General features: G+C 42.8%; 1 protein-coding gene across 1 annotated transcript; it reads right to left on the bottom strand.

The window, feature by feature from the left end:
* Positions 1-1,396: 1,396 nt before the first annotated feature.
* On the bottom strand, positions 1,397-16,466 carry Cnot11 (CCR4-NOT transcription complex subunit 11; the record flags this gene model as incomplete). Its single annotated transcript, XM_029569776.1, has 7 exons — positions 1,397-1,663; positions 1,741-1,837; positions 3,650-3,852; positions 5,582-5,784; positions 9,284-9,436; positions 12,286-12,450; positions 15,950-16,466. Coding segments are annotated over 7 exons (1,536 nt in total), but the record flags the coding sequence as incomplete, so codon positions are not given.
* Positions 16,467-23,336: the final 6,870 nt, after the last annotated feature.

Genomic DNA, 23,336 nt, shown 5'->3' with positions numbered 1-23,336 from the left:
TTATGTGTATGAGTATATTGCCTGCATATATATAAGTGCACCCATGAAGAGGGCATTGGATTCTCAGGAACTGGAGTTACAATTTGCTGTCATGTGGGTGCTGGGAACCAAACCCAGTTCTTCTGCAAGAGCAGCCAGTGCTCTAAACCTCAAAGCCATCTCTCCAGCCCCAAGTTAAATATATTTTACTGACTCACAGGCAACCAAACTTTGACATTGTGACAGGACACTCTCATCTATGAAGTTTCCTCAAGAACCATATCAAATTAGAATCACAAGAAAAGCCCCTCTGGATATTTAAAGTACGTTTTGAGAATTTTGTGTTGGGCCAGTCATAGGTTGGATATGCCTGTCAGCTATAAAGCTGAAACCCAAGGCTGAGTTGTTTCCCACAGTGACAGCCTTTGAAACCGTTACTCCAAAAAAGTGTTAAGGTATAGGATGGATGTGGTGGCACATGCCTTTAATCCCAACACTTGGAAGGCAGAGGCAGGTGGATCTCTGAGTTCAAAGCCAGTTGGGGCTACTGGGAGACCCTGTCTCAAAAAAGACCAAAAAAAATGTGTCACTCACCTGGGCTCAGGACTCAGTTCCTTTAAGCAGACATACTTATAAAGTACTTTCAAAGAATATGGGGATTTGTTACAAATTGAGAGTACTGTTCCTCCTCCAATGTTACAGGATTAGGTTGTATACTGCTAAAAATCACGAGGCTTGGTTTCGTTAACTTCTGCCAGATATTGGTGGGTAATTTCTATTGAACAGCTTCCTTCCTCCCTCCTTCCCTCCCTTCTGCTATTACAGCCCAGCAAACGGTCCCTGCCTGACAGTCCCCACGTTTTTAAGAGACATAAGAACACATGTTACCAAGAAGTTATGGCCCTGGCTCAGACTGTGCTTTATAGAGCTACATTCAGCTGCTCTCATCACAGCACCAGAAATGTGTGTGTGTGTGTGTGTGTGTGTGTGTGTGTGTGTGTGTTTTTGAGACAGCGTCTCCTGGAACTCACTATGTAGATAAGGCTGGCCTTGAACTCAGATCTGAGTGCTGGGATTAAAGGTGTGTGCCACCACACCCAGCCAGAAATTCTTAATGGGTTCACCTCTCATTGAACACATTTAACACAGGAACCTACAAAAGCTGGATTCCTGGATTTTCAGAAACCTGTAGTTTTTAAGCAAATTTGGGTACTGTGCTTTAAAAAGAAAAAAACGCAAGAACAATTTGGGGGATAACCATCCCTGCTGGACCCCCATGGATTGTCATCAGCAAGAAACCAAAAAACATTTTCCCAAGTTCTTACCAAAAATTCATCTATAGGTAAGTCAGGAAGAGGAAAGCTTTTCTTTAAGTAAATAAAGTATTTATATTCATTAGATGAGGCAATCAATCCACTTGAGTTTTAACAGTTTTAAAAACTAATCAGAATAGGTGAGCAACAAAAGGGGCAGTTCTGATGAGGTATTACTTTGACATTTTGGTCTCTGAAGGGGTTTCTCCAGTATCCAGTGTCTTCAGCAACCGGAACAGGCCTGCAGCTTCTCGTATCCTACTAAATTCAATACAGAAGGCCTGCACTTCTATAAACAAGTCCTGCACGTTAATAATTTTGTTACGGATCAAAGACTGGAGAAAGACACACACAAGACGCACCAGCCGGTTCTGAAAAGAAAGGACACGCTTTAATGTACCTGTTCCCTGGCAGATACTAGTAAATTACAAATATTTCTACTACTCACCTGCATATATTTATCCTTAATTTGTTCACAAGTAGAGATGCAATTTGATATATAAAGGTGAATAAATTCAGGAGGTAGATCAACAGCTGTAGTTAATCTGTTTCATGAAAGAAAATCTGTGCTGTTAACCATATTTGCAAATACTGAGAAACGCTGTAAGCATAAAGTCAAATTTTCCTTTGGTCATCTAGTGAAACTTGCTAATAGGTTTTATTTTATTTTTTGTCTTTTTGGGACAGGGTCTCCCTGTAGCCCCAGCTGTCCTGGAACTCACTATATAGACCAGGCTGGCCTCGAACTCACAAAGAACCACCTGCCTCTGCCTCCCAAATGCTGGGATTAAAGGCATACGCCACCACACCTGGCAATTCTCTAGTTCTGAATATCTTTGGTAAGTAAACCGAAGAGCCATAGCCACTTACTCCTGTGACACTTCCATTAAGTCTGTACTTAGCTTTATATACTATAGTTACTCATGAAGCCATGACTAAAGCATTATGCTCCTGAGTGATTCCTGGCTAAACTGCTGTCAGTGAAATTCTTTTACCACCTTCCAAGCTCCAATAACGGATTTACCATCGTCATTTAACTGAGGAAAGCCCTATTAAACATGTAAGCACAGTGAGACATTATGTCCAAGAGGAACGACACATATAATCCGACACTAAAATGAGGACTTTGGAAGAAGTAACCTGAACTTGAGAAAGCCTTAAAAAGTGACTTGAACTAATAGGGAACAAAAAAGAGGCCTTCCTGAAAACAAATAAATAGAGGGCTTGGAATTGGCTATTAGCACAGTAACTAGCTGGTGTATAACAATGTCATAAATCCAAGTTTATAGAGTCTTGAAGGCCAAGAGTAGTATTTTCCAAAGGACCTATGTGTGATATTATTAAAAATGGATACTTGGATAAATGCTTAAATTTAGCCCAAGAAACACTAGGGCAAGTTAGACAGGGCTAGTCATTGCAAACCTTTTGCTGACAAAGTACAAACTTGAAAAGGTGAATACTGCCTTTTTCAAACCAGTGTGACCTAAAACAGGCCCCAGAGACCTAGTACTTTTTAAAAAAACTTCCAGCAGCCACTATGCCCACTTAAGATCTATGTATCAATGACAAGGCTGTTTTATGTTTGGGGATAATACACTAGAAAACAAAAACAGTCTGCCCTTGAAATTACCAGACACTAGGGGAGACTGATCCTACCAATAACAGGATGATTATTCTGGAACCAGGACTCAAATGTCTGCTAAAGACACTGCTACAGGAAAGCTGTGGAGAAGCTGTGAACACAGTCCAAAGGACAGAATTTAGTCACTGCAAAATCAGCGAGTGGTAACTGGAAAGGCTCCAGCAAGGGAAAGCAGAAGTGAAGCAGCACGTTTTCAACAAGTAACCCATTGCCAGTGACAGAGAAAGCTAAAAATTAATTTGGGAACTGTATGCTTTCTTCCCTTTTCCACCCTCTTGGGTGCTTTCTCTGCACATAGCTGTCAGCAAAGCTCTCTCTCAGCAGTTGACTAACACATTCTTTATAAGGAAAATAACCTAGATGAAATTATACAGAACACACCAACAAGGTAATACATCATTTCCTTGATGATAAATGAAAAGTGAAGGACTGGGAGAATAGCACACACAAGTAATGTCCACAACAGCAAGCCTAAGGTCCAGCTCTTAAGAACAACACTTGCATGCTACAGCTATTAGCTGCCAAGGAAAAATACTGTAATACTTCTATTTACATAGGGTTCAGCGATGGAGTTCTTAGTTGTGGAGGATAAATTCACAGGCAGTGAACTAAGGCTCAGATTAGGCTAACTGTCAGAAAAAGAACTGCAGCTATTCCCTCCAGGTCACTTAGGAGTCACACATGACCACATGCTTGATGGAACATGAAAACTTACCTATTTACAACTTCCATTGAATGTAAGGACATATCCATGTTGACTAGGACAGAGAAGTACTCCGTGATCTGGCTTGACTGCATTAATTTCAGTAGCATTTCTATAGCCACTAGAGGGTTGTTTTCCACCAGATCTGGAAGTTTTGCTGGAGTAAGGCCAATGTGATAAACAAGTTTGGGGTCTTTTTCCAATTCACCAAGAAGCTAAAGGAAACAAAATTGAGAGGTTCTTGAGTCACAGAAATTTTTTCCCACATACAAAAATCAAGTTAATTTTATGTAAGAACTATAAAAAAAAAAAAAGTCTTAGATTTCTTCCCTCAAAGCCATGTTCATCATGTCTTGACATTTTCAGATTTGAAGTTTGAGGGTGTGAAATTAAAAAGAGTGCAAATCTAGGCATGACAGTACCAGTTTTGTCTGGTTGGATACAGTATGACTATAACACTGCCATCGTGAAATCTTTTGGAGGTTTTTTTCCTCCTACCATCTGTTTTGGCCAAAAAATTACCAACTAGTTCTCAAAACAGAATGGAGTGCAGTAGTAAACCTGTAATACAACTTGAGGCTTAGGCAAGAGGATCATGTTTGAGGCAAGCATGGGCTACACAGTGACTTCAAGGCTAGTCTATATAGCAAGACCTGTCTCAATAAAACAAATCAAAAAAGCTCCAAAAACAACAGGTCTCTAGCTCATCCAGGTAGAGAACAGAAACACCTAAAAAGGGGGCAGGAAAGGAGTGACTGCAAGTAGCTCTGGTACTCTACAGTTCAAGCCACACACACAAAGTTACTAATTCCAATAAGTAGGCAGAAACACCTCTTACTGCCCAAATAATGTACTTTTAAACTTTCCATTCATTCATTCACTTGAAACAAAGCCCAGGCTGGCCTTGAACTTAGCTATGCAATGTAGCCTTTAATTCCCAATCCTGTCTCTACTTCCCATGTGCTGGGATTACAGGCATATACCGTGTTAACTTCTTTTAAGTTTTCTACATTTTATCTACCTTCTTCCCCCAACAGTTTGAGTCCTGCTACCCTGCCTTTAAACTTTTTTTTAAATGTGTACGTGTACTTTGCATATGCGTAAGTGCACCACGTGTGTTCTATACCCATGGAGGCCAGAAGAGGGCATCAGATCCCCTGAATTGGAGTTACGGATGGTAGTTAGCTGCCATGTGGGTGCTGGGAACCAAACCCAGGTCCTCTGCAAGAGCAGCCTCTCCAGCCCCATGTGTTTTATATGCTTTTGTCTACTTGTGTTTGCCATACTGAACTGCTTCAGGATGATCTGTTATGCAAAGTGAACTACAAAGAGCTGTTATTCACTTTGAAAGTACTTTTTAATGATAAACAGGATTGGAGGTAACAAAAATCTTCCTACCAGTTGTAAAAGTACACAAACTGAATATAATTTACAACCAGAAGTTTTCCACAGGGTGTCCCTGCCTTTCTCCCCCAGGGGAACCACCTACTTGTAACACTGAGCCACAGCAGGTATTAAAATCTCAAGTTCATCACCAACCAGTGTATGCTGAAGTCTAGCACTCCCTGGGCTGCCTCCTTCTTTAAAAAATGCTAATAATTCTACCTACCCCAGAAAATGAACAGTCCAGCTTAAATGCAGCAGTGTAGCTGTGCCCAGCTGGTATGCAGCTTGAAGAAAAGTGAGACCCTATCCCACCTCTTCCAAGACTGATGACCCGAGTCTAGACATTTTTAGTCACCAGATTTCTTGCCCCACCAGAGCAAAATTACCCAATGAGGAAAGGCCAGAACACTGCTCCAGAGATTCCAAAAACCTCTGATACTTTCTCCTGATGGCTCACATTGTCAGTACTATTTTATTGCCCATTTGTCAACTTCATGGGGGAAGAAGAAAACACTCAGGATGGATTACAGATGGGAAAATTTTGCAATACACACATACCTGTGTTTGTTGGGGAGAAGACAAAGGGCTTTTGAAAGCTTTGGCCATGATTCGCTTGATCTCCACACCAGTGCTATTCTTAACACACATTGATTTGTCCCACTGAATGGCATGATCAGGTTCTGTGGGATTTAGCCAGGCCAGTTCATCCTCACAAATATGGAGAGGTGGTGGTGGCCGGATAAACTCTGGCCGAAAATGGCCTATAATGAAAGTAACACATGACTGCTCATATCAGCAAGCTAACATCTGCACACGCCTCACAAGCATTTCAGTTAATGAAGTACAAAAATGCCTTTTTAAAGGATATGTATGATAAAACTCACACTCCAAGCAGGAATGAAAGAAAATCAGGGCTTCACTCAGATTGTAACCAAGAACAAAGAAATGCCGGAGGCCAAACCTCTCACTGTTTCGTAAAGGAAAGCATGTGCATGAGCTGACTTAATCCAAGCAGATCTACTCAAGCAAAGAAGGCAGATGCTAGATTAATAGATCTTTCCATGGGTTGATAAAATACTTTTTACCTTCACCCCTATTCTTAGTCACCATTAATATTTTTCCAGCAAGGCTGGGCATGGTGGCACACGCCTTTAATCCCAGCACTCGGAGGCAGAGGCAGGTGGATCTCTGTAAGTTCAAGGCCAGCCTGGTCCACATACTGAGAGCCAGTACAGCTGGGGCTACAGGGAGACCTTGTCTCAAAAAGACCAAAAAAAAAAAAAATTTGTCCAGCAATCACTAAGAATTGTTCTAGTTTTATCTTTGCCTCATAATTTTGAGGTGACAAGTAATATGGAGATTTATTGTAGTGGAAGTATTTTCTCCAAGCAGCAAAGGTAAAATGACTACCTCCAACACAAAGCAAGCAGGACTGTGGTGACATACAAAAGACCTTGGCTTGAAGTCACAATGAAACCAGGAGAACACAGCTGACAGCTAGGTCTATGAAAATGAAATTGTTGACACTCCCTCTGGAAGGAATGGTGGGGTGGTCCATAAGACCTTCACCTGAGATTTTAGTCACTACTCCCTCTTGCCCCAGCTGCACATGAGATCTTGAGGTGTGCTACAGTACACAGAAGGAGGGTGACTGGGTTGGACCTCTTCAGTGGTGCAGCTGACTATAAGCATCCTGGGGGTAATTCCAGTGGCTTCAACGCCTTTGAGTCACCCGTGCTCCTGCAATTAATGCAGATATACTCATTGGTTTACCAAGCTGAACTTCGATGGAATTCTTTCTTTGGTCTATCAGTGTTCTCTATCTGAGGTGAATAGATGTCTCTTTACAATTCCCCAGAAAAATTCATGTTGGTGCAGCTGACTATAAGCATCCTGGGGGTAATTCCAGTGGCTTCAACGCCTTTGAGTCACCCGTGCTCCTGCAATTAATGCAGATATACTCATTGGTTTACCAAGCTGAACTTCGATGGAATTCTTTCTTTGGTCTATCAGTGTTCTCTATCTGAGGTGAATAGATGTCTCTTTACAATTCCCCAGAAAAATTCATGTGTTAAGATGACACAGAAGAAAAAAAAAAAAAGTACTGGTACTGGTTTACTTTTGACATTTTCAAATCTGCAGTCTTTCATGAATCTCAAAATTCAAGTATCAAATCCATTTTCATAAACAAAAGAACAAGAAAATAGTGACAATTATTTTATAAAATAAAATAATTTTATAACAGCGTACACACACACACGCACACACACAATTTTTCTTTTCCCAGCAAGGGCCTCACGATGCTATAGCAAGTGCTTGGGGCTCTACCCTTAGTCCAAGATTGATTGGTAAGTTATAAATACAAATTCACTAAAACAAAAACTAGCTAAGACTTCTTCTAAATTCACATCACACCTCACTTTGGTTTCTACACAGATGAAAAGCCAAAAAAGGCTAAATAATTCCCACACTTTAGCAACCAGGCCACAGAGCCTGACCCCAGTGACTTCTTTTGTCTTATATAAAATTTGGAGTCTAACTCCCAGTGACCCATGTTGCCATATCCAAATGGCCAGTCTCAAGAAGGGCAACTTGCACTGTAAAATTTACTAATTAACAAGATATTGTGATGCCTGCCTAACTATCCAGGTATGGATCCCCAGACCCTATTAGCCTGCACAAAAAGCCCAGGAGGTAAGACCAAGTAACACCCCCTTTTATTATAAAAAGAATTCCCACTCAGGTGCTTCTCTTCTAGTGTATTTCACTAAATTCTCTGATTTTTCATGCTGTTGGTAAATTCTTTTTATCTACTGGCCTTCCAGGCAGCATTTTGCATAGCAGTTTCCACACAGAAGGCTGTTTATTCTATAATGCATCCTAGTTCCAGCCCAATTTGAAGTGGCTATTTTATTGAAAAAGTCCATTTCCTGCAAAGAATCACCTCTCTAATGTCCCTTCACTTGCATCACCAAAATGAGCATCTGAATCTCTCCTGAGACCACATACAAAAATAAGCAAAGCCTTTAGCACTTCATGAGAAGTGTCAGTGTGTGGCTAGACTCATGAGTGATATGCTCTGCACCTACCTCACTGGTAGCCTGTGCAAGTCAAAGCCTGTGCCTGAGCAAACACTAAACAAAAACCATTATGTGCTATGGATCTTGAGACATGCTTGTAACTAGCTGAACTTCAAATAAACCCATTTATGCCAAAGAGTTACTGTAAAAGAAATGGGAAGAAAAGTTACATTGTAAGTTCAAAGTCATGGTAACACTATAAAATCTGGAGAATGTGTTCTTATGCCTATACAGAAACTCTTCATCATTCAAACCACCCAGAAGCTTATAAACCAAATGGTATAGCTGTATCATTCCAAATTCAGTGTTTTCTTTCAATTAAACTAAATTAGGGACTGTAAAATCAAACTTTGAAGTATCAAAGGTAATGATAGTGACAGAATTACTAGAGAGGTATAAAACTACTACCTCTGTTGGATAAGTTATGAAAGTTCCATTTAAGGACTGGAGATGTAGCTTAGTTGGTAGAGTACTTTCCTTGCCCCCATGAAGCCCTGGGTTTGATCCTTGGCACCACAAACAAAATATAACAGAAAAATCAGGCTTGTAATCCTAGCACTTGGGAGATGGAGGCAGGTGGATCAGGATTTCAAAGTCATCCTCAGCTACATATGAGTTTTGTTTCAAGGTTACTCTGTATTACATGAGACCCTACCTCAAAAAACAAAAAGATTCATTTCAGTAAAATCAGAATTTATATCATCAGATATGTGTAGAACAGGTAATAAACAACCTGGTGTATAACTTGTTTTAAAGAAGAAACTAGGGGGCTGGAGAAATGGCTTAGCAGTTAAGAGCAGTTAATGGCTGGCAGCTCTTGCAGATGATCAGGTTTGATTCCCAGCACCCACATGGCAGCTAACAACTGTCTGTAACTCCAGTTCCAGGGGATCTGATGCCCTCTTCTGACCTCTGAGGGCATTGCATGACACAAATTACACTTACACACATGCAGGCAATACACTCATACACATAAACAAAAACATAAATTTTAAAAATTTAATTTTTTTAAAAAAGAAACTAAATTTTGCTAATCGTGTCTGCTATACTCTAGACATTATACTAGGAAGTTTCACATTAAATTCAAGTTTATGAAAACAAGATATCACAAAACACCAAAAAGTTCCAGGGAACAGTGCTAGAATAAACCCAAGTATAGAATTCATTTACATATACGTACTTTCAATAGGCGGTTTTGGTCCACTGACTAAAGACTCTGTGATTCGAGAGGCAACTGAGCTGTCAAATCCAGAATTAGAAGAATCCGGATCTGGGTCACTAAGAATACTTGGGAAGCTAGCTTTACTTTGAGTTGGCAATTCAGACTGGCGTTCTGAAAGAGATTCAAGACAAGAAGCACTTTAAGCCAGGCCTGGGAGCATATATCCATAATCCCAGCACTTGGAAGAGGGAGGCAAGAAGACCAAGAATTCAAAGCCAGCCTTGACCACATAGTGAATTCAAAGCCAGCCTAGGCTACACAAGACTGTCTCAAAAATGGGGGGGGTGCTTAAAATTGAGGGGCTGAAGAGCCAGCTCAGCAGTTATGAGCATTGGCTGCTACTGAGAATGAAAAACGGCAGAACTTTAAAAGAAACAATTCAACATGACCTAGTAAGTTTTACATGTGCCTATTTTCGACCCAGAAGAAACATTTTCCTATAAGCCCCAGAATAACATACAAGACTGTTCATATGGGGCTAGAGAGATGGCTTAGTGGTTAAGAACACTGGATGTTCTTGCAGAAGACCCAGGTTCGAATCCCAGCACCCACATGGCAGCTAACAACTGTCCATAACTCCAGTTCCAGGGGATCCGACAGCCTCTTCTGTCCTCCATGGGCATTGCACGACACGGGTGCACTTACCTACATGCAGGCAATACATGCATACACATAAAATAAAATATATATATATATTAAAAAAAAGACTTCATAAAAATATTATGTCCATCATGAACTGGGAACCCCAGCAGATGAATGTACAACAGTGATGAAGGGTAACAATCTCATTATAAGTCACCAACATGGGGTTATCTCTCAATACCCTACAGAAGCATAAAAAAAAGTGTGCTCCCATAAAGTTCAAAGATATGTAAGGTGAAATTGACAGGCATGCGCAGGAGGGAAGATTAAAGCACACCAATGAATGCCACAAAAGGAAGGCTCGTGGTGGAGGGGGCCAGCAACTGAAGGGAGCATGGGGAGTGTCCAGGCCTGAGAATGATCAATTATTTTGGTTTAGTTTTCAGTGGAGATGGACATCTTGCTATCTTGCCCAGACTGGTCTTCAACTCCTAGGCTCAAGGGATCCATTCATCTCAATCTCCTGAGGAGCTGGGACTACAGGCACCTCACCATGCCTGGAAAGAAATGATTTTTTAACCTAGATGGTGGCTACCCAATGCTGAATTTATTATAAATCTTTAAGGTATATATAACAAATGTATGTTTAAGATTTGGCATTTTAAAAACACAGAGGACTAACTGATTATAAAGAGCTTTAACTGTTGCTAAAAGACCATCAACCCGGTAGAGAACTAGCCAGAGACCTATGAAAAGCCTTAAACATTACCATGACATTCAGTCTTGTTCTTTCAATAAGAAAAAGTCATTGAGGGGTTGAAAAGATAGCTCAATGGTTAGGAGCACTTACTGCTCTTGCAGAGGACACAGGTTCAGTTCCCAGCACGTACATGTTAGCCAGCACCTATCCTTAATTAGAGGATTCAACATCATTTTCTGGCCTCCAGGGACAACAGGCACACATGTGGTACACTTAAATATATGCTGGCAAAACACTCATACACATAAAATAAAAATAAAATCTTTAAAAAAATACTGAGGGTCTGAAGAGATGGCTCAATGGTTAAGAGCACTGACTGCTCTTGCACAGAGGACCCGGGTTTGGTTCCCAGCACCCACATGCTGGCTAACAACTGTCCATAACTCTAGTTCCAGGAGATCTGATGCCTACTTCTGGCCTCCAAGGGCTTTGCACAACACAGGTGGACCTACATATATACAAGCAAAGCATTCATACACATAAAGTAAAAATTCATTAAAAAAATACTGAGCCAGGCGTGGTGACACACACCTTTAATCCCAGCACTTGGGAGGCAGAGGCAGATGGATCTCTGTGAGTTCAAGGCCAGCCTGGTCTACATAGTGAGTTCCAGGCCAGCTGGGGCTCCAGGGAGACCATATCTCAAAAAAATGTTTAAAAACTAAAAAAAATTTTTTTAAAAACAAAAACTAAATGAAATACCTCAATGCTACTTTTTCATTCCAGGCATACAAATAAAAGAAATAACATACTATTACCTAAAATATATATAAATTGTATGGTAAACTAATACGCAGTAGGTATTTGTTGGGAATTTTTAATAAAACTTCTGAAATGAGAGCTGGAGAGATGGCTCAGAGATTAAGAGCACTTACTGTTCTTACAGAGGGCATCAAATACCATGGAACTGGAGTTACAAAAGGGTTATTAGCTGCCACGTGGGTGCTGGGAACCAAATCTGGGTCCTCTGGAAGAGCAGTCAGTGCTCTTAACCACTGAGTCTCCAGTCCCATAAACAGATTTTTAATGGTAAATCTCTGCCTCTCAAAGTCACTAAAATTCAACTTGTCTGCTTATTTTTAAAGTTAAGAACACACAAAATGCATCATCCAAAATACACATTGTTAGTCCACAGAGGCTAACCTAAAAACATCTGTTTCAGACCTTATGGAGATGACGGGCGCCGTTAGCTCTAGAAGGGAGTGTAGGGGACAAAGAAAAGGATTTGGACAGTTTCAGTCTGAGGGGAGAAGAGAAAGTAGCAGGCTTAGCTACTCTCTCCTACCAGAAAGACAAATGCCAGGGTTCTCTCCCATATGCAGACCTTAAGCTTTCATCTATGTGTATTTATGTGGGAATGAATGTAAATGTCAGGAAACCAGAAGGGGCCCAAGAGAGGAGAGGAAGAGGCTTTCAGGGAAAGGGGTGGGAAAGGTAGTAACACACCACCTGTGATGTGAAAGTGAGAAAGGCAACGCTGGGGTGGAAAGTTTGAGAGAGGATGAAGGGCAGGGACACGGGACAGGAAGGGACCAAATGGGGTGGGAGAGGGTCAACCAGAAGGAAAAATAAAATAAAATGAACAAACAAGAAGGCCCAAATCACTGGTTCACCTTACCAGCCAAAGCTAGCTGCAGCCCGCTAATGTCCACAGACTGGCCCATGTTTCCAACATCCATCAATGCAATCTGGCGAGGTGTCTTTTTGAAGAGTTCCCTTGGAGGTGCCAGCATCAGCTGGGAAAGAAAAAACTTTTCTGGTGGAGTTATAGGAGGCAAAAACCCTGCAAACAAAAATGTAAACCGATTTCTCTGATGGTTACTTTTTAAAAATAATTTGAAATTAGCATTTGCTACTTGCCATACCAAGCTACAAGTTTTTCTTTTTTGATTGAATTTTTATGAATTTAATATATTTTGGTTGTATTTAGATCTCAGCCCCTTAAAACTCCCTGTAATTTTCTGTACTCTTAACACACACACACACACACACACACACACACACAAGTATGTATAGAGTCAGGTTTGTGTCCCCAGTTGCCCTTCAGTGTCGGTTCATCCCCTGGAGCCTGGTCAACCTACCAAGAGTTTCACTCTTCAAGGAGATTGACTCTCCCTCTCCCTGCAACTATCAGTTGCCAGTATTTCTTCAGGTAGAGTTGGGGTTTCTTACCCACTTCCTCACGCCTACAATGGGATTTTGTCTAGAATGTCAAGCTATTTTTATAAACTAAATATAACTGAGTTTCAGTCAACCAAATATATACATTTATGAGCTGTAATTTCAAATGAAATTTAAACTGTCAATAAAATTTAAGGGTTTTTAAGTATTGAGAATTTTGTTTTCAAAGTACTTCAATTCTTGAAAAAGCTAAAGTTTACATATGCTAGAATTCAGGAGCTGGGTATACAGCTCAGTTGGTAGAGGGTTTGCCTTGCATGCCTGAGGCCCTGGCTTGTCTTTTCTAAGAAACTGTGCACAAGCTGAAAACCAAGAAGGAAGCCATCAGTAGCAACTCACCTAATTAGAAACATAGTACAACATTCCCCAAAGCCTAGATTTTCCCTTTTGTCATCTGAGTAGTCAATTGCTCACCAAGCCTCACTTGTCATGTTCCTGACTCATTACCCTCTTGTCCTACTTGACCTTCCCAATTTCCCCAGCTCCTTCTTTTAGGGAGGTTTGTTCAGTTTCTCTTTTCAGCAGTACTCACTTGCACCACCAGCTCCAAGTCCGTCCACTCCTCAGTCCACACTCACCCTTACCTTCAGCGCTATCTCACAAGGCAAAGCTAATCACAGTTTGTGACCTGCTTGCACAGAATTAAGCCCAGATTTCTACATTATTACAAGACCCTTCATGATCTAGTCTCCACGTACCTTCCAACTCAACCTCTTGAATTCCTTCCTTTATACACTTTATACTTGGTAAGACGCTAAGCTTCTCTGAAATACCTAGTTCTCTAATACCTGGCGCAGTCCCACGCTCCCCCCCTCCACTGCTAATCAATACATAGCAGCAGCATTACTCCCAGCTCTAAAGGCTGTGCCTAGTGCTACTGTGAATTATTTGTATTTAACAAGCAATCCAACCCTTACTGTGTTATGACTGTTTCCACAACCAGACTGCAGTTTCTGGAGTTCCAAATCCTTAATCCTAACTCCACTTAGAATCATTTGCAAACAGTTCAAAAATATTCCCATTAGCTACTCATCCTAACTGCACAATAACAGCCCTAGGGATGGAACTTTGGTGTTGCAATTTTCTTTCAGTGTACTTAAGGGTCATCTCTGCCTACTTTAACAATGCTAACAATTACAAGTGGTTACTGCCCCTCATGTTTGCCAAAGGTTGTTTAGTCTTTGTGCCAACTCTACCTGCCAGGAAATACCATTATCTGCACTTTCCAGTTAAGGTAACTGAGGCATGGAGGAATTAAATAACTCACCCCTGATTCCCTCCTTGGCAACTGTTTCCCCTCTCTTGCAAACTGTGTTTACAGTGCAGTGGATGGTGTAGGCATAGGTTTAGACTCACTGCATTTGAAAATAGTATCACGGGGCTGGAGAGATGGCTCAGTGGTTGGGAGCACTGACTGCTCTTGCAGAGGACCCAGGGTCGATTCCCAGCACCCCACATGACAACTAACAACTGTAGATAACTCCAGTTCCAGGGGATTTGATGCCCTCTTGTGACCTCTGCCGACAGTGCAGGGCATTGGTGCACTTACACACATGCAGGCAATACACTCATACACATAAAATAAAAATAATAAGCCAGGCGTGGTGGCACATGCCTTTAATCCCAGCACTAGAGGTAGAGGCAGGCGGATCTCTGCGAGTTCAAGGCCAGCCTGGTCTATGTAGCGAGTTCCAGGCCAGCTGGAACAGGGAGATCCTATCTCAAAAAGACCAAAAATAAATAAATAAAATATTTAAATAAAATGGTATTATGACAAGTTTGTCTAACTTCCCCTTCAGAATTCAAAGGGCCTTTGGCCTAAATCCCACACCGTCCCCCTAACAAATTAACTCCTGGGTGGCTGGTTTTGCCACCTTAGATATAGCATTCACTTCCTGGGAAGTCACAAACTAACTTCTCAACAGCTAGGTAGAAACAGCTACCCTCAGGGCATCTCAGTTCAACAAGAAGCCTGCCTATTAGACAAAGGCAAGGCAAAAAAGCAGGTAAGAGCAAGCTGTAGTAGCTGAGGGGCTGCAGGCAAGGACATTTTTCTAACCTTGCTGTGCACCAAAACCCTTGGTATTCCCTCCAACCCTGCTGTCTTCACTTGATTCACTGTGCTGTGTTTTCCTAGCCATTTCTACCTTTCTACTATGGCGAAGGGCTGACCTCTATCTACCCGCTTCCGTCTACACTGATGCTAAGTCCTCCCGGTAGCCTTATCACTCCCTCTGTGCCTAGCTTATAAAATGCAGAGGGAGGGGGGTTCGGGGAAGCTGGCAAGCTGGTTCAGTGGTTAAGAGCCTACTGCTCTTGCAGAGAACCCGAATTCGGTTCCCAGCACCCATCAAATGGCTCACCAGCGCCTGTGACTCCAGCTCCACAGGGATCCAACACCTCTGGTCTACACCAGCCACACATAACAGACACACACACATAACTAAAATAAATCTAAAATGCAGCCTCGGGAACGGCCTTTCAGTGCCCGGCTACATTCCCTGCTCCAACAAAAGTGGTTTAAAAAAAAAAAAAAGCATCCTCACTCGGATGCAAGTCTGCATCTGCAAAAGCAAAAGGCATACATTCCACAGTAATGTCTAGGAAACACGCGTCTTCTAATAGTCTGTGAGCTCGAAACTACTATCCTTTAAGCTGCATCACATTGTAACAGACATTACATGCTGTTTAATGTTTATTTCCACCTAACCACTCCCTCAGATTCTCCACACAGACTTCTGTTGACTCTGAGATTTAAGAACTTTAGGGGCAGACCCTGTGTCATTGGTTGTAACTTCACACACCTCTTCAGCTTTAAAATAATGAATGAACCGTATTTGAGGCATAAAAAATGTCCAGTCTTCCAGTGAACTGTACTATTTGGTGGCTTGTTCGCTTGGGAGGAATAATTTTGAGTGCCATGAGTTTGTAATAAACCTGAACCTTAGCTACCACCTGTCCCTACTGTAGTGGGAGGAGGTGCGGAGAAAGGGGGTGATCTTCTCCAAAGGAGGCTGAAATTTCCCGGCAGGTGAGCTCCCGGAAGTGCAGTGGACCACCACGAGGAGTCTGCGCCCCGCACACCTGGCTGCGGGAGGTACCTGAGAGCGGAGGCCGGTCGGGCTCCTGGCCGCCGCGGGCAGGCGGCGCCGGGTTGAGCAGGTGCGCGAAGCTGGCTGCGAACGGGTTGGCGGCGAGCGGCTCGGTGCGGTACATCTCCCAGAGCAGGTAGAGCGCGGTGAGGCGCTGCGCCGCGCTGGGCAGCAGGTCCGGCTGCTGCAGCAGCATCACCAACACCGAGCCCAGGCGGAAGTGGTCGGCTTTACTGAAGTAGTGGTGGAAGGCGGTGGACAGGCCCTCGAAGGTGCTGCCTCCGCCCGCGTCCTCGGAGATGATGCTCAGCAGGCTCGCGAGCTCCTTCGGGGTTAAGCTCATCCTGCCCACGGGGCCCACGGGGCCGCCACTCCCCGGCCCCGGGCCGCCTGCTCCGTCTCTGCGGCCGCCCGAGACCCCCAGGCCGCTCCGGAACGTTGCCCCCGCCGCCTCTTCCCGCACCTCTCTTTGCTCCGCCGCGGGGAGAAGCCGGCCACACGCCGAGCTCGCCACTGCCACCGGGCATCAACCTCGCCGCCTGCCCAGCTTCTCGGCCGGTGTGGCCCAGGTGCCGGCTCCCTCCGTCCCCGCGGCCGTAAAGCGCGCCGTTACACGACAGCGTCGCAAACAAAACACCGCGGAGGGAAGCCAGACAACCGCGGAACCGAAAGCAAGGCTGAGGGAGCGGCGAGGCCTAGCGCAGGATTCCTAGACACGGAGTGGCGGGGCCCCGTGACCGGAAGTGGGACGTGCTGGAGGGTGGGACGTGCTGGGGGCGGGGCTGCTGGAGGGCGGGGCGGGAGAGCGAATGGGGTCCTGGCCTTTCTCTACCCGATATAGCACCGCCACACAGCTTAGCCAGCGGCTTGGGTCTTTGGAATGCGGATGAAAGCGGATCCGGAAGAGTCCCCTGGGCGGTGCCTGGCTCTAAACCCAGCAAATGTTGGCTAAGTTATGATTTGAAAAATGCGTCTTAGATGCTAATTAGTATTAACATCCATGTCGGTTCACGATAAAATTACTGTAAATGCGAATAAAGACATCACAGTTTTCTCATATCGAAGTCTTCTCAGAGATGGAATCGTATCGCATATAAACTTTTGTACACAGTTATTTAAACGACTATTTGGAAAATGTTTCCAAGAAATACAAGATTATTTATTGTGGTACACCCCACTCCGCACCCCGGCCAAGCCTGTTTTGTTGGTCTTGGCCTGACTCAGGTATTTAAAAACACAACTACTCCCCACCTGACTAACGTGTAGCCCAGTCTGAGAACCCTCAGTGACATTTGCCATATTTTCTAGGGCCCCATTTCAAGAACTGCAGCAACCTATAAGAATTTTATCCGCAATTCCCGTAAGTTTGGGGGTTCTAGCCTGTGCTAAATAATTCCTGCAGCTCAAGAATTGCCTATTTGCGCACCACCTAGATTCTCAAGGAAAACTGAAGGAAGAGAAACTGCTGAGTTCGAGGTTCGTTTTAAAGGCTTCTTTGGTTTACTGCTAGACTGCTGTCTAGAAGTCCTGCGGATTAACGTTCCAGTTAGCAGAAAATATAACGGTAAATTGGGAAGATAATTCAGATTAGCTTAATTTTTTATGATTATAAATCAACTGCATTCTCTTTGAGCCATTTTACCTTATGGGGTCTATTTGTGACAACCATAGTCAACAATACTAAAACTGACTCATGCTAGTTATTATTACAACTTACTGTTAATTATTAATTTGATAATATTGTCTGGGTGTTTTCAAGATGTTTTAAAATACTTGAACATATCATGTTTCCTCAAAACAGAACTGCTTTCCTTTTTTCAGAGCATTTTCAAGATTAACACAATGCCCACAGTTTCTTTCATGTCTCCAGCCCCGTGTTCATTTCTAGGGCTTCGGTACCATAACCACAAACTGGGTATGTTAACACAACAGAAATCAATTCTCCCTTCCTGAGGCTGAAAGTCACATCCAGTTGTCAGCACAGTCATCCCCTTCTGAAGTCTTCCTGTCTTAGCTTTCTGGCATTTGCTCAAAGACCTTGATATGCCTTTGATAACCCAATCCAATCTCTCTGCCTCTTTTGTCGTTCGTTCAGCCTTACTTATATCTTCTCTAAATCTTCACATGGTCTTCTGTTATGAGCGCTGTCCCTTGAGAATAACATGGTTGTTGAAGTGATTACCCACATGAGACCCTTACAAGATCCCCTAATGTTCCCTCATGGAAGGAGGGCTGAGGGGGTATGTGAAATAGCCCACTAGATGCACACGGCCCTGTTCCTTTCCCAGGATGTATAAGCAGTTGCTGCGTGGGGAAACTTTTCTTCTGTGGAGTAGCTGCCCATGCTCCTGTAGATAACTCCTCACCCATGAACCCCACTGAGCTCATTGATCCACCAAGCTAAACTTCAGAGGAATCATTACTTTGGTCTGGTTTTGGTGCCCTACCTGGGGTGAATGGATGTTTGTCCACATCTCCCCAGGAAAAGTTAACACATCCCTTGGTGCCCAAATGGGCATATAAGAACCAAAGATGAGCCTGGGAGGAGCATTCGCATGTCACTGCTGTGGGTGATGAGGCCTGCAGCTGAGGCTGAGCTGGCTGAGAATGGGGCAGGCATGGGGCAATCACAGCATGGCTGTCTTTCCCCCATGGTATAGACTGGCTTGCTTTCTTGCTACAGCAGCTCCTTTGTGCCATGGATGAAAAAGATATTCAACTAAGGCTGCTCTGCTTGAGGGTGGAGTGTCTGTGGGGAGAATCCCAGAGTGGCCATCTTCCTTTATATGTAGTATGGTGTGGCATGCCTCTTTAATGAATGGAGTCTACCATGTGAGATTGGGACTGCCCTCCAAAGTGCGGATAGACTAGAGGATATATTGCAGCTCCTGAAAGTAGTTGATATGGGGTCACCATAAGCAGGATGTGGCATCAGTTGTGTGGACCTTGCTCTAGACACAAGACATGTAACTGAGGCTGAGCTGTCGCCCAAAAAGAAATTACCTGTTTGTAAGGAAGTAATTATAGTGAGAAAAACATATATGATGTTCTCCTCCACACTAGCTTCTGAACTAGCAAGTAAAGGGGTCGGGACCACAACAACAACAAACAAGAACAGGCCTTAATAATAGACCAACATGGACCAGACACTATGGTGATCAGGGAGTACCCTGCCTTTGAACTGCTTGAATGCGGAAACACCTTTAAACAAACATGAGATCTAGTGAAATGGTTTAGCAGGTAAAGGCACTTGCAGCCAAGCCTAAGAACCTGACTTTGATCCCCAGAACCCACATGGTGGGAGGAGAGAACTGACTCCTGCAAGTTGTCCTCTGACCTTCACAGAATTGCCATGACACACGTGTGTGTTCATATGCGTAAACACAGCTGCTTCAAAGGACCTGGAGCCACTTCAGCTCTTAACATGTGTCTGCACAATGGTAACCATGTCTGGGTACTGATTTTTACAGATACAAACTACATTCTGTTTGAGGCATTTCACAGGGAAGATGAGAGTTAAGTGGTTACATATGCTGGTGGGCTCATCTTTCTTGACTTACTACCTTTGCTCACTGAAGTCCACCAGTGCAGCTATTCACTGCAGCGTGCTTTTCTCATTACATACAATGAGAGAAGTTGAAAACTGTGTGTGTAGTTGTGTGTGGTGTTCTAGGTCTAGGGACCAAAGGCCAAAATTCTTCTCTGATAAGATAAGGGTGGGTCTAATTTCCCATAATTCATGAGATTCTGCTTCAATAAAGAATGAACAAAGCCCTTGCTCAAGAGCATAGTTCTGAAAAATCTGAAGGAAGAGTTTCTGAGCAACTTGTTTCCACTCTTAAAATGAATACTAAGCATCAGGCTGTTTGTTTATGAAGGCATAACTGTAATGTGGCTCAGAAACATAGCAGATACTGTTCCAGTTACTTTTCCTTTTACTGTGATATACCTTTCTGACCAAAACAACTTGGGGAGAAAAAGGTTTATTTTGCTTACAGCTCACAGTCTGTCACTGAGGGAAGCCACGGCAGGAACCTGGAGGCAGAAACTGAAGTAGAAACCACAGAGGAACACTGGTAACTGGCTTCCTCTGGCTTGCTCAGTTATCTTTTTTTTTTTCTTTTTTTCATTTTGAGATAGGGTCTCCCTGTAACCCCAGCTGCCCTGCAATTCACTATGTAGACCAAGCTAGCCTCGAACTCACAGAGATTCTCCTTCCTCTGCCTCCTGAGTGCTGGGATTAAAGGCGTGCGTGACCATGCCTGGCTTCAGCTATCTTTCCTATACAGTCCAAGGATGGCTCAGGGATACCATCAGCCACAGTGGCCTGGGCCTTCCTTCGTCAATCACCAATTGAGAAAAATGCTTCACTGACATGCTCACAGGCAATCTAATGGAGAAAATTCTTCCATTGAGGTTCCCTCTTCCCAGGTATCTCTAGTTTGTGTCAAGTTGACAAAAACTAACAGCACAGATATGAGGCATATGTAGTCAAAGGTTGGTCCCCAGTTGGTGGCAGTATTTTGGGAAGTTCTGGAATCTTCAGGAGGTAGAGCCTAGCTAGAGGAAGTAGTCTATTGGTGATGGGAATATTATCTCTGACTCTTTCCTCTCTTCTCTGCTTCCTGTCCACCATGATGCAAACCTCCACTTTGCCCTCCCTGCCATGATGTACTGGTTTATGAGAAACAATGAGTCAAATAAACCTTTTCTCCCTCAAGTTGTTTCTCTCAGGTATTTTGCTCTCTGCTGTGCAAAAGTAACTGATAAACTGAGTAGTTCAAAAGAATAGTGGTTTTTTAGCTTATGGTTCTACATACAGGTGGGAAGTTCAAGGACATGACACCATCACACCCTCCACATGGCTTCTGGTGAGGGCCTTCTCTCTATATCATAACCTGGGGAAGGCATCACGTAGCAAGACAAGAATGCTAGTCCAGGTCTCGATTCCTTTCTCATAAAGCCACTAATGGGGTCCCCACCCTCAGTCACCTAATCTAACTCCAGTTAACTCCCCAAAGCGTCACCTCCAATGCCTTTTACACATGAATTCGGAGATCTTTTGGGAGACATTCTTACCATAGCAACTGGTTTGCTGAGTTCTGTCTACTCTGTCATTCAAGGACCCTGACTTGAGTCTTCTGGGATCTCTCAGGCTTGACCCTTGGTCATGGTTGCCTGTGGTCAGTTTTCCTCATTGGCTCCTGGTGTGGTAGGTTGGAACTTCTTGCAACTTCCTGAGTTAGAGCTATAAATGTCACCTGATGAGGGTTCCTTATGACATTGGACATATGCACACCACACAGTAGCCCTTTGGCCAGATGTTTTCAACTGTCAATGTGAGAAAGCATGCTTATATTTCAGAGATCTTTTTGCTATGTGAATGAGGCGGCTTCAGGATCCCATTTGTACTATGAGATTAGGTAATATTACAATACAACAAAGATTCACAATCTGGGGCCAGCAAGATGGCTCTGTGGGTAAAGGCATTTGCCACCAAGCCTGACCACCTGAATTCAATCCCTGGGACCTATGTAGTAGAAGAAAAGAACCAACTGCCACAAGTTGTCCTCCAACCTCCTCACACACGCCATAGCACTCATGAACCTGCAAAAAATGCATATACATACACACAGATAAATAAATAAATGCAATTTCAAAAAATGATTCCCCCTCTATACACATGGCCTAAATATAGACATATACATAAGGGCAGGACTGTTCATAGAGAGCCAGAAAAACAATCAAATGCTTAATTATATCTTTTCCTTCAAATACAGTCTTCAAATTTTTCTTTAAATTTTTTTTTTAATTTTGTTCTCATTCAAACACAGTGTACTGGCATAAGTTCAATAAACATTAGATTTAAAAAGATTCCCAATCTCTTGACTAAATTTAACCTGTTGACTGATCCTTCAGATGGGTTTTACAGCCATCAGTGGATTCACTATGTCAATAACATACTCCAAAATCCATGTCAATCTCTTGTCCTCTCAGAACTGATTTTTTTTATCTAAATTTTTCATTAACATAATGGTAATGAATTTTATATTTGTATACATTTTCTTATATTTTGTTATTTGCACCCCATGCCTCCCTATCCCTATCCTATTCCTCTTTCTTTCTTTCTTTCTTTTTTTGGTCCTTTTGAGACAGGATCTACCTATAGCCCCAGCTGACCTGAAACTTTCTATGTAGACCAGGCTGGCCTTGAACTCACAGAGTCCTCCTGCCTCTGCCTCCCAAGTGCTGGCAATATTAAAGGTTTGTGTCATCAGGCCTGGCCCTTTTCCTCTTTCTGGTCCCCTTTCTTCCTAAAAATAGTCCCTTGCCTTTTTTAAAAAAAGGATTTTACTGTTTTTCTTTTATGTCTATGAGTGTTTTGCTTACATGTATGTAAGAGCACCACATTCATGCAATGCCCACAGAGCCCAGAGGAAGGCATTGAATCACCTGGAAGTGGAATTACAGACAATTATTAGCCACCATGTGGGTTCTGGGAACTGAACCCAGGTCCTCTGCAAGTGCAGCCAGTGCTCTTAACCACTGAACCATCTCTCCAACTCCCTTCTTCTTTCATGTCCCATACCTGCCATTTCCCTCTCTTGTTCCCTCTCCCTTTAGACCTCTCCCCCCTTACTCCTCTTTCTACTTTTGTGTTGTAGATATGCATAAATACAGAAATACAAATGTACATATAAATTTAAATTCAGATTCCACATATGAGAGAGCACATACAATATTTACCTTTCAGAGTCCGGCTTATTTCGTACAACATAATGACCTCCAGTTCCATCCATTTTTCTATAAATGTTATCATTTCACTCTTCTTAATACTGAATAAAATTCCATTATACATTATAACACATTTTCATTATCTAGCCATCTGTTGATGAACATCTAGGCTGGTTCCCTGTCTTGGCTATTGCGAATAGTGCAGCAAAAGCATGAATGTGCAAATATCTCTGCAGTGTGTTAACTTAGACTCTTTGGGGTGTAGACAGAGGAGTGGTATCTCTGGGTCATAAGCTAGTTCTGTTTTTAGCTTTTTGAGGAACAAATTTCCATACTGTATGCACCAATTTATACCAGTTATATGTAAGTGTTCGTTTTTCTCAACATCCTTGCCAGCATTTACTGGTGTTTGTTTTCTTGATGATGATCATTCTGACTGGAGTGAGATGGAATCTTAATATAGTTTTGGTTTTGGATTTTGAGACAAGATCTCATAGAGCCCAGGTTGGCCTTGAACTCCTAATCTTCCTGCTTCCACCTCAAGTGCTGGGATGACAAGCATTCAACACTACACCCAGCTCTCAATATAGTTTTAATTTGCATATTTATGATTAATAAGAATATTGAACACTTTTTCAAATATTTATTGGCTATTTTTTTT

This window comes from Nannospalax galili, unplaced genomic scaffold (genome assembly GCF_000622305.1).
Source record: "Nannospalax galili isolate Female #2095 unplaced genomic scaffold, S.galili_v1.0 scaffold182, whole genome shotgun sequence".
NCBI classification, from domain to species: domain Eukaryota; kingdom Metazoa; phylum Chordata; class Mammalia; order Rodentia; family Spalacidae; genus Nannospalax; species Nannospalax galili.
Note: the sequence above shows the minus strand (reverse complement) of the source record. Positions and strands in the feature narration are given on the sequence as shown.